The sequence below is a fragment of the Narcine bancroftii genome, chromosome 5 (assembly GCF_036971445.1).
Source record: "Narcine bancroftii isolate sNarBan1 chromosome 5, sNarBan1.hap1, whole genome shotgun sequence".
NCBI classification, from domain to species: domain Eukaryota; kingdom Metazoa; phylum Chordata; class Chondrichthyes; order Torpediniformes; family Narcinidae; genus Narcine; species Narcine bancroftii.
Genome location: NC_091473.1, coordinates 9,311,507 through 9,323,585, shown reverse-complemented (window position 1 = coordinate 9,323,585; position 12,079 = coordinate 9,311,507). Strand labels below are relative to the sequence as shown.

The 12,079-nt window shown below is 44.1% G+C and overlaps 1 protein-coding gene across 4 annotated transcripts in view; it reads right to left on the bottom strand.

Annotated features, from left to right (window-relative positions):
• Positions 1-12,079, bottom strand: part of ogg1 (8-oxoguanine DNA glycosylase) — a 31,513-nt gene that overhangs the window by 794 nt on the left and 18,640 nt on the right. For 3 of the 4 annotated variants that reach the window (XM_069936735.1, XM_069936734.1, XM_069936736.1), the window contains 3 exons: positions 5,435-5,613; positions 2,600-2,747; positions 1,746-1,795 (listed from right to left, as the gene is read on the bottom strand). In XM_069936735.1, coding sequence (XP_069792836.1) covers positions 1,746-1,795; positions 2,600-2,747; positions 5,435-5,613 — 377 coding nt within the window. The remainder of the gene's footprint in view (positions 1-1,745; positions 1,796-2,599; positions 2,748-5,434; positions 5,614-12,079) is intronic. The other variant, XM_069936737.1, reaches the window with a different exon arrangement.

The window sequence follows — 12,079 nt, the reverse complement described above, 5'->3', positions numbered from 1 at the left end:
CCCATCAATCATAATACAATGCACAGATTACAAAGATATTCATGGAAACAAGATCCCCTTCACTCAACAACTATCCACAGCCACTGGTAAGGAGAAGGTGCTGTGCTTTTATTTGCTTGATTGAATGTAGTTCCAACAGGAAATAAAAAGCTTGTTGCAGCTTCCTTCTGTAGACCTTGTGCCTCACAGGACCAGTGACGCCAGTTTGGGTTTGTCTTCCAGCGCTGCCCACACGGAGTTTGCATGTTTTCCCTGGGACTGCGTGTCTTTCCTCTTGGTGCTCCAGTTTCCTGCCTCATCCCCGAGCCAGGTGGCTCGGTTGGCAAACTGACCACTGTAATTTGCCCCTGGCAGGAAAGTGAGTGGTGGAATCGTGAGGAAGTCAATGGGAGTTTGGGGAGAAGAGGTAATAGGGAAAATTAGTGGGAGAATGAGATTGATGTGAACACCGTGGACTGAATAGGCTTTCTATGTGGTGAGGAATTACGCAGGGACAACTACCTGCTTGATTGAGGAACTAGTACAGCATGGTAAACATCCCCTCCGTCTTTGGCAGAATCTCTGAATCTGCATAGGCCATGAGGTGCATTCACATAGCGCCACCTGCAAATTCCCGACCCCATCACAGACCATCTTCACTTGGAAACACACCATTGTAGCTGGGTTAAAACCATGGAACAACCTTCCCAAACAGCATGATGGATGTGTCTGCACCAGAAAGAGAGCAACAATGCAAAGGGGTGACTCTTCTCGAAGGCAACTTGGGGGAAAAAACCTGACGTCCACTTCCCGGAAGAAAGTTAAAATGTTTGCCCTCCATCAAGCAAATAACCTAGGTCATAATCCCCATATCTTTACCCTGATAATAAGGACCATGGTCACAACATCCTATCACTGCTCCCTTGGGGAAGAAAGAAGAGACACCTGAAGTCCCGCACATCTAGGTTGAAGAACAGTATATTTCTCTCCAATGGTTATCAGGGTCTTGAACCTCCCCTTACTACCCTGACCAGAAACTACTCTGGCACCACAAAAATACCTGGCTGAATTTTTTTCTTAGATAAACAGGACATTTCGGCCCATGAGTCCATGCCACCCAATTTACATCCCATTAACTTACACCCCCGGTACGTTTCGAACGGTGGGAGGAAACCGGAGCCCCACCCTAGGGAAAAACCCTCGCAGACATGGGGAGAATGTACAAACTTCGCACCCCAGTCCCAATCTTGGCACTGTAAAGGCGTTGCGCTAACCACTACGCCAATCGTGCCGCCCATATCGTACCGTACAAAATTTAATTTAATGCTTATTTTTAAATGTAGAGGTCAAGTCAATCCTCTCATTGAAGTCTAATTAACGAAGGTTCAACACTGGCATCACATCTCCTTGGCTCAAAATTCACGTTCGGGTAATCAATGCAGATCACTAAACTCAATACATCTCATTTCATGAGACAAATCCATCACAGCCCTGCTATTAGTCATGGATAAGATCTAAGAAACATTATTTTTCTAATAAAAAAGCAGGTTTTTAATATTCTTCCTTCACTTCTGTCCATCATCGTCATTCTTCTAGTGCTTTGTGAATTCTATATTGCTAATGACACTACATTTTCCATTTCTGTTTTATTACTGCACCACCCTTTGTATTTAAGCATGGGTTACCTTGTCTGGATAGCTCTCAAAACAAAGCTTTCTATTGTATCTCATTACGCATGACAACAAATACAACTTAATATTACTCACAGCGTGTGCCCAGCCAGCAAAAGGACCCCAAAGGCTGCGATAAAAATCACCTGTAAGAAAAATATACATTTCTATGTATTATCTTTAACCTCCCTCATGTTGTGAAGTACAAAGGGCCAGAAATTCATTCTTGGAGTGGAGCTGTAAATGTTTCTGCATTTATGGTAATCTCCCTCTGAAAGAGGGCAACATCCTGACACTAATATAGAATTTAATATGTTTGTGCTGGTAAGAATTTCTTGGCAATAACACATGTACCACTTTTTTAGTGGTTTTCAACCTTTTTCTCCACTCACATCCCACTTTAAGTATTCCCTATGCCATAGGTGCCCTGTGATCAGTAAGGGATTGTTTAAGGTGGGATGTGGGTGGAAAGAAAAAGTTTGAAAACCACTGTTTTAATCGTACCTCATTTACTCGTTATGTGCATGGTTTCATAACTCCAAAGGAAATGGGCCAATAATAATTTTTCTCAAGCAAAATATTTCAGTCACAATTGGGTCTAGAGCAGTAATTCTTAACCTTCCCTTCCCACCCACATCACACCTTAAGCAATCCCTTACTAATCACAGAGCACCGATGGCATTACTTAAAGTGGGATGTGAATGGAAAGAAAAAGGTTGAGAACCACTGCTTATAGAGTTGTTTACAGGTCAAAGATGATACTGTTAAGGGAAATGCTCTATTAACCAGATTCTATATAGAGTTTACAACTCTTATTTTACAGTAAAAAGGATAATTAAACAACCCAGTGGAGAAGTGATCCACATAAAAGGCTACTCATTCAAGGTAACTTGTTATCTAATAAATGCAGTTTATTTCTCACGAATATCCCAGGCTGACGATGCTCTTACCAATTTCTTGGTACACTTTGTCAGTGAGGCTCTTCCGTCTAGCCCCCAGGCAGGAGAGGTAATCACGCTTCGTGATCTGCCAGACATGAGTGTCCACTGGGACAGCACCTGGCTTATCCAGAGACATCAAACAAACGCAGTCAGCCACCTGGAGCCAGAGGCGAGAGAATCAGAAAGTGCAGGTCAACAATGTTTCCTGAAACTCACCTTACAAAGGCAAGGCTGTGTTCAATTGGTTTATATTCCTCATTGGGAACATTGAGTATGATGTCCCTGAAAATACATACACCACTCCCTCTGGTTAAGGGATGCAGAGCCTGAAAGGTAAACCTTTTTCATTTAGGGCAGTGGTTTTCAACCTTTTTCTTTCCACTCACATACCACTTTAAGTAATCCCTGTGCCATCAGTGCTCTGTGATTAGTAAAGGATTGCTTAACATTGGTTGTGGGTGGAAAGAAAAAAGTTTGAGGACCACTGTTTTAGTCATACCTAATTGACTCGTTATGTGCACGGTTTCATAACTCCAAAAAAAATGGGACAGACAATCATTCTCAAGCAAAATATTTCAGTCACAATTGAGTCTAGAGCAGTGATTCTCAAGCTTCCCTTCCCACTCACATCCCACTTAAGCAATCCCTTACTAATCACAGAGCACTGACAGCATAGTGGAAAGAAAAAGGTTGAGAACCTCTGATATAGGAATTAAATCAAGAAATGTTTACAAAATATGGGGGAAACTTTTACAAGGCAGTGAATACAGGGTGAATTCAAATATTCAAGGAAGGCATTGATATGTTTTTGTTTAGATATAGCTGAATACACACTGATGAATGACTATAATGGTAGAGCAAGCTCAAAGATGAAGTTGACTTGCTCCCATGATATTCTGCCATGTAATTTTTGTTTTAATACAAAATGTGGGCAATACTGGCAGGTCAGTTGTTATTGCTCATCTGTTCCTATTCTGGAGAAGACAGCAGAGAGCTGCTATCTTCAAGCACTGCAGTTCATACTATGAAGAAGTTCATACAGGGCTGTGCAGAAGAGAGTTCTGCGGTTTTGACCCATATTCTTTTCAAAGTAATGCCAACATGGTCAAACATAAGTGCAATGGAATGGAATGTAAATGTCCTGGAACATGCCTCTCTAGCCCCTTTCATACCGCCAATTCCACATGGGTTAACCGGCTAATTTTGAGGGTCCACTGCCAGTAATCGTGTGGTGTGAAACGTCCCAACCTGGCGGGGTGAGTTAAATTTAACCGGCTCTGACTCCTGGTGGGGGAAAGTGTCAGACCACGGACGGGCTCTGACACCTTCTGGTGATGCGAAAGCACCACCTGTCCTCGCACTGTCATCATGGAAGGTGGGACCCTCCCCCCCCTTTAAAATGCCAGGTTGACGAGTATCCAGGTAGATCATGGTGCAGTGGGTATAAAGGTTAAAACCTTGTGTTTTTTTTTGATTTTTGTTAATTTTGTGACTATCCCTTTAAGGATAAGTATTGTTTGTAGTGTTACCAGAGTTACTATGATGTCATATGTTGTAATATCCGGGCAAACTGAGAGTTTCTATCTCATTCGAAGAACCATGACAGATACTTTTCTTTGAATCTATCTCAATCATTCCTTAACATCTTAATTTGTCTTTATCATCTTATATCGTTGTCTTTAAATATAAACAATGCTTTGCTTTACTCATCATATGAAGATCTCAATGCAAAGTTATATTCATTCATTTTATCAACAAATTAAAGAGCACATAAAGCTGCAACTAGCAAGTTTGATTTAGTTGGATTAATAAGATAGTAATTTGGAATCTCATCAGAATAGCGACATGTTTTGAAATTGGGAAATACTAGAAAATGGAAAGTTTTGCCTATAGTGGGAAAGGCTCCCCGAGTGCAGCATGCCTGGTAAGTTTACCTGCTTCCTGGGTGGGAGGGGGTTGGCAGTGTGGGAGGGGGTTGGCAGTGTGGGAGGGGGTTGGCAGTGTGGGAGGGGGTTGGCAGTGTGGGAGGGGGTTGGCTGTGTGGGAGGGGGTTGGCTGTGTGGGAGGGGGTTGGCTGTGTGGGAGGGGGTTGGCTGTGTGGGAGGGGGTTGGCTGTGTGGGAGGGGGTTGGCTGTGTGGGAGGGGGTTGGCTGTGTGGGAGGGGGTTGGCTGTGTGGGAGGGGCTTATAATGCACAAAAGCAGATGTTGGAAATCCAACCTGAAACAGGAAAGGTGGCAGGTAAAACATAGAAATGTTGGAGGAACTCAGCAGGTCTCCAAGCATCCATAGGAAGATATATAGCCAACATTTCAGGCCAAAGCCCTTCTTCATATCTTAAAGGATTCAGGCTAAACATCCTTCCCTCCAATGGACCATGAAAGACCTGCTGAGTTCCTCTGGCATTTTTGCATTTTTACTCCAATCGCAGCGTCGGCAGACAATCGCGTTTCTCTTTTGAACTGAGTTTGATGATCTGTGATGGGCTGGTGGGCAAGAGAGATTATACAAATTCTGGAGGAGTCAGCAGAAAAGGGGGGTGGGGAGAGTCAATAATAAAAGGTACATCTTGATTAGATGCAAACTCTGAATTCTGCTGTAGATATTTGGACAAATATTTTAAATGGGACAGATTTTATCCAGCACTGTCTCTCAGCATTGTGAACTGCAGGACCAAATGATGAAAGATGTTAATAGTACGTCTCTTTTGGCTTGACCTCAGTCTATTGGGGTCATCAGAAAGTTAATACGAATACTGTAAATTTCTCTCAGTTTAGGAAAAGCATCAGCTGAACAATTTAAATATCAGTCTCATAAATGAGCCAGGCTGAAGTGAACTGCCCACCTTTGCCCCCACGCCAGATAAAGTGCGGAGAGCACGCTTTGCTTCTTCATATGGTGACTCCCGGAGAGAATTCAGCCAATCAGGGCCATGCTCTTCCAGTAACATTTTGGCAGTCTGGCTGATGAATTTGGCTCTGTATCCAAATCCCAGTTCCTGCAGCTGCTTCTCCATGCCATTTCCTGTGACCATAAGAGGTTATAATCATCTTCTCAAAGTACTGCTTCTCCAGAGCTGCCCACTCTTACCTCGTCTCCATCAGCCCCTCTCCACTGATGCGTTACTGATATAATTCCCATCCTCACTGAATTCCTCCCTCTTCATTCCCACCCATTCCATCCCAGTGACTCTCCCTCCATCTCCAAACACCTGAATGCTCACCCCTGATCCTCCTCAATGTCCATCCACCCCCATTCCCCAAATGACTCTTACTTCTGTCTTCCCTCCTTGCCACCAGCACGACCCTTCCTTCTCCCATTCCTCAGCCTGGCTCTAATCAGATCCATCCTGCCCACCTGTCCATGTCCTGAATCCCTTCACATCCTCCCTCTGTCCCACAAGGAACCTCACTCACTCACCCATTCTAATCTCCTCATTTTGATTACAATCCCCCATCCTAATCCTTGTCAGTCCAAACCCTGATGTTCTTTTCACCATCATCCTACCCTATTTCTCTCAAAACCCACACTGACCAAATTGTGATCATTCCTAGCCCACTTTCTCCTGGTTGCCGCCCCTCTACTGCTACACTCTGAGACCCCCTTTCTCCTTCCTCACATGATCCCTTCCTCCTCACACTTACCCTTCCTCTTTCCAAACCCTCCTACCTCACCCCATCCCCTACCCTGGTCCTCTGTCTCCATTCCATTCCTTATCCTTCTCCCCAGACCAATTCTCCTCACTTCCTTGGAAAAGGAGACCAACATTGTACACAGTACAGAACTCCAAATCTCTGGATGCCAGAAATCTGAATCACCTGAGAATCCAGACTTCTTGAAAACTCTCAACATTTTAAATTTGGTGTGCTTCTGTGTGCATGAGCACGCGCACAATTGCCACAGACGTACAGCCGCGACAAATGACCATGCTCGTTGACCTTAATTTTTCTTTAAAGTGCTCGTTGTGATAAATGAAGCACGCAGTATTCGCTAATGCATAAACTATCAGATTTTTACCAGTTCATCTCTTTATTCCTCCTTAAATTTGAGTTTTAAAAGTACTGCCCGAGAATCCGGAAAATCTGAAAATATGGACCAACCCAATCCCGAGTAGACCATATGTGGCCTCATCAAACATAGGAAACAAAACTTCCCTACTTTCCAATTCTATTCCCCAAGCTACAGGTGCTCCTCAATTAATATGGGGTTACCTTCCGGCAAACCCATCATGTCGGAAAAAACAAATCACAAGTCAAAAAAGACCTTTTTGTTTATATAATTAAATTTTGAATAAGTTTAGTAGATGTGATAGGTTGTTAACAGTGCACTTGTTCGCGAAATCGCTGCAGAGACTGCAAGTGTCGTTGAACCAGCATCGCTAGAAAGTTGGCTGTATAATACTCTCGCGCAATGGTGACATGGCCCAGCATCACGAGAGGATTGGCTGTACAATACTCTCATGCAATGGTGACATGGCCCACTATCACGGGAATACGCTGTGATACTCTCGTGCAATGGTGACACGGCCCAGCATTGCGAGAGGGTTGGCTGTACAATACTCTCGTGCAATGGTGACATGGCCCACTATCACGGGAATACGCTGTGATACTCTCGTGCAATGGTGACATGGCCCACTATCACGGGAATACGTTGTGATACTCTCGTGCAATGATGACATGGCCCACTATCACGGGAATACGCTGTGATACTCTCGTGCAATGGTGACATGGCCCACTATCACGGGAATACGCTGTGATACTCTCGTGCAATGGTGACGTGGGCCACTATCACGGGAATACGCTGTGATACTCTCGCGCAATGGTGACATGGCCCAGCATCTCTAGTTTGCTGTACGATACTCTCGTGCAATGGTGACATGGCCCAGCATCACAAGAATATGCTGTACGATACTCTCACGCTATGCTACCATTGCCCAGCATCGTGAGAGTTTGCTATACGATACTCTCGCTCAATGCTGACATCACCCAGCATTGCAAGAGAGTGGCGTACCGCATATTGCAAGGGCGGGAACAGATTGGAATTTGAAATTGAAAGTACAGATTCGAACCATCGTATCTACAAAAAATCGTAAGTTGGACCATCGTATGTAGGGGAGCATCTATGAGCATTACCATTCTCTTTGCATTCCTGATTACTTTCGGTATCTACTTAATGGCCATTTGTAGCCCAAGCCCCAGGACATCCATATCTCCCTACAACTTTGCAATCTCTCACTATTTAGAAAATATGCTTACTTTTTCCTGCCAAAGTGGACAATTCTGCATTTTCCTACAGCTTACCCCATTTGCCAGATCCTTCCATATCCACCTCTTCGTCTACATCCCACTGCAGCTTTCTTGTATCATCTTAACAACTTATGGTTCCATCCAACTTTGTGTCATCAGCAAACCTACCAACCCATACGTACCTTCAGTACATTCACCCATCAGAGATATAAATTGTGGAAGGTGAAGGCCTCAGGACCATCCCTGTCTCTGCCACTATTGTTACATCTAGCTCAATAGAAAATTAAAATTTTTAAAATTTAGACATCCAGCATTGTAACAGGCCATTTTGGCCCATGAGCCCGTGCCACCCAATTTACACCCAATTAATCTACGCCCCCGTGTAGGTTAATTGATGGGAGAAAACCGGAGCCCCCGCGGAAAATGCAGAAACAGGGAGAACATACAAACTCCTTACAGCCAGTGTTGCAAGGATGTTGCGCTAACCGCGACACCAACTGTGCCATCCATAAAATGACCCACTTATTCTAGAGGTCTGTCTCCTGTTGGTCAGCCAACCGGCGACCCGTGCCAACATGTTATAACATGAGCATTTATTTTCCAAAATTGCTACTGATGAGACCCTCATCAAATACACATTCACAGAAAATATTTCATCGAAGAACTTCAATAAATTGGTCAAATATGATTCCTCTTCCACAGAAGTATGTTGACTGCCTGATTACCTTGAAGTTTCCCAAATGCCCTACTTTATTGTTTTAAGTCAGAACAAGTTTCTTTCAACAGATATTAAGCTATGAGCTCTCAAGTTTCCTGCTGTCTGACTAACCCTTTTTGAATAAGGAAGTTATATTTACTATTTTTCAATCAAATTGAACCTTCACTGAATCTGGGGATTTTTTGAAATCCTAAACAGATGCATCCACTGGCCATTATCTTTCAGACCCTGGGATGAAGCCCATCAAGACCTGCTATCTTGTCAACCCAACAGTTCCATCTATTTGCTTGGAACCACTGGCTAGTGTCTGTAATTTTCCTGAGTTCCTCCCTCGCTTTCAATTACAGGGCATGTAAATTCCTGGGAATGATATGTGTATACTCTCTGGTCAAGAATGACACAAAATACTTGCTTAATTCAACTGCCATCTCTAGTTTCAACTAGTAATTCCCCAGATTCACTACCCATCCCATCCCACTTTAAGTATTCCCTATGCCATCGGTGCTCTGTGATTAGTAAGGGATTACTTAAAGTGGGATGTGGGTGGAAAGAAAAAGGTTGAAAACCACTGTTTTAATCATCCCTCATTGACTCGTTATGTGCACGGTTTCAATAACTCCAAAGGAAATAGGCCATTGACAATTTTTCTCAAGCAAAATATTTCAGTAATAATTGGGTCTAGAGCAGTTCCACTCACATCCCACCTTAAGCAATCCCTTACTAATCACAGAGCACCGATGGCATAGGGAATACTTAAAATGGGATGTGAGTGGAAAGAAAAAGGTTGAGAACCTCTGCATTAAATTTAATGATCCATAAAATTCCTTCTTAACTTTTTCTTAAGGATTTCAGACCTGAAGCAAAAAATTCCAAAGATGCATTGATTGAGTGTTTCGATCAGTTTCTGATTTTATTTTTAAAATACTACATTTTACTGTTGTGTAAGTTACTGATTTTACATCATCTATGATTCAAGATCAACAATGCCTATTCCATTTGATTAAAATCTCCCACTTGAATCTCCTGCGCTGGTTTAAAAGAAAAGGGCTTCCATCAATCTACCTTTTGATGCTAGTCTGTCTTATAGTGTGATTTAAAAGAAATTAATTGTTTTTATTTTGTGACTGACATTCTACAGGTGTACCGTGGAGAGCATTCTGGCTGGTTGCATCACTGCTTGGTATGGAGGCACCAACTCTCAGGACAAGAAAAATCTCCAGAGGTTGTTAACTTGGCCTGCAACATCACAGGCACCAGACTTCACTCCATCGAGGACATCGACATGAGGCGGAGTCTTAAAAAAGTACCCTTCATCCTCAATGACCCCACCAAGCCCTCTTCACTCTGTTACCATCGGCGAAAAGGTACAGGAGCCTGAAGACGAGCACTCAGTGGCACAAGGACAGCTTCTTCCCCACTGCCATCAGATTCCTGAATGATCAATGAACCAATGAATCACTGTCTTACTTTGGCTTTTTCTTGCATTATTTTAGTTTTGTAAGGTGCTTTATATCGATGTTTGCCCTGTGATGCTGCCACAAAACAATAAATTTCATGACATGTTCATGACAATAAATCCCAACTCTGAAGTGCAATAATTTTTGAAATGCAGCAAAGCATATTCTGATTTGGAGTGCAGTCATTTTCCACAATGACTCCAATGGCTAGATCATATTTTACAGGTTGCCTTGCAAACCGGTAAGTGAGGAATTATTTAGAGGTGAGATCACTATGGCTGTGAAATGGAGACTTGGGGGATTTTCCATAATTTTCCAATCAAGACATAAACAGCTGAGTCTGGTGGCTAAAGGATGAAAAGGAAGCCACACTCATGCAAATAGAAATGGCACCAATTGCTGATTTACCCATGGAACAATGAAACACTGTCAATGACACCCCAGTACTAGATTCCCAATTAAACAGGTTGATTTATAGGACTAGGTGTTACAATCCCGGACGTTTCAGTATTGGTTAGATTGATCCTCTCTCTCATAGAGTTAGTACAGTCAGTTGTCTCAATTACAATAATGGTGGGTGACCACTAGGGCATATTATCTGGTGTCGGACACATCTTCAGTTGTATTCCCTGGTATAACTGGGTGTTTCGGCCTTTTAAACATAATACTCTCTGCTGAGGCATGTCTACCCCAGGTCAATCAGACCTGGGTGTAAGTCCCATTGTAGCGGGCTGAACCACGCTATACAACGAACCGGCTCACGGAGGTTTGAGTCAGCAAGGACAGGAAACCCTGAAGTACCGGTCTTGCTGCCAATCAGCAGGGATGATGTCATTTCTAGGCCGAGCATCAGGAATGAGGGTGTTGAATAAGGCAGTTGGTCTTATCTCAATTATGACTGGCGAGTTTAGTTCCTCACTAGATGACTACAGTGGTGACCTCGACGGGCCCAAACAGCAATTTGGACCCAAGATGACCAAAGAAAATGTTCAGAACACAGTAGCCCTTAAACTGCCTGCCTGTGGTCTGGTTTCAGCCCATTTCCACATTCATAAGATCACAATGGGCTCCACCAAGAACTATTTCATGGTCTGTTCACTGGTCCAGACATGGCAGGAAGGATTATCGATTTCTTGAGTCAATTCCCTGAGGATAACAGGTACGATGCCATGAATCCACTACTGATTCGCACATTCGGGCTCTCCCGTCGCGAATGAGCATGAAGGCTGTGCTACGGGTGGATGGCCTGGGTGACCGGACACCGACTACCCTTATGAATGAAATGCTAGTGTTAATGGACAGCCACAGGCCCTGTCTGCTTTTCCTGGAGCAGATACTTGAGGGTTTTGATGACCCCTGTGAAATGGCCGCCTGCGCCGATATCTGGTGCTCAAAACAATATGGTGAAGCCAGCGTGGATTTAGTTGCTGCACCACGTTAGAGTCCTCAGCGGGTGAGGCGTGGGGTTCAGGATTATGGAGAGGTTCGGGTGAGGGATGGGGTTCGGATTCAGGTGAGGCATGGGGTTCTGGTTGGGTGAGGGGTTAGGGTTAGCTGAAGGGTTCGGTTTTGGGATGAGTGAGGGGTTAGGGTTAGAGTTAGCTGTAGGGTTCAGGCTTAGGGTGAGGTGTGGGCTTGAGTGTAGTGTGACGTGTGGGGTTCGGGTTCAGCGTTACGTGTGGGGTTCGGGCTCAGCGTTACGCGTGGGGTTCGGGTTCAGCGTTACGCGTGGGGTTCGGGTTCAGCGTTACGCGTGGGGTTCGGGTTCAGCGTTACGCGTGGGGTTCGGGTTCAGCGTTACGCGTGGGGTTCGGGTTCAGCGTTACGTGTGGGGTTCGGGTTCAATGTTTCGTGTGGGGTTCAGGTTCAACATTTCATGTGGGGTTCGGGTTCAACGTTTCGTGTGGAGTTCGGGTTTAGCATTACGTGTGGGATTCGGGTTCAGTGTTAGGTGTATGGTTTGGGTTAGGGTTGGGTTCAGGTTGGCCTTTCTGAGGACCTGCCCTGTGATTCTTATATTCCTCAGAATCTTGGACATGCATTTGGCAACAAATCCTCTGCAACCGATT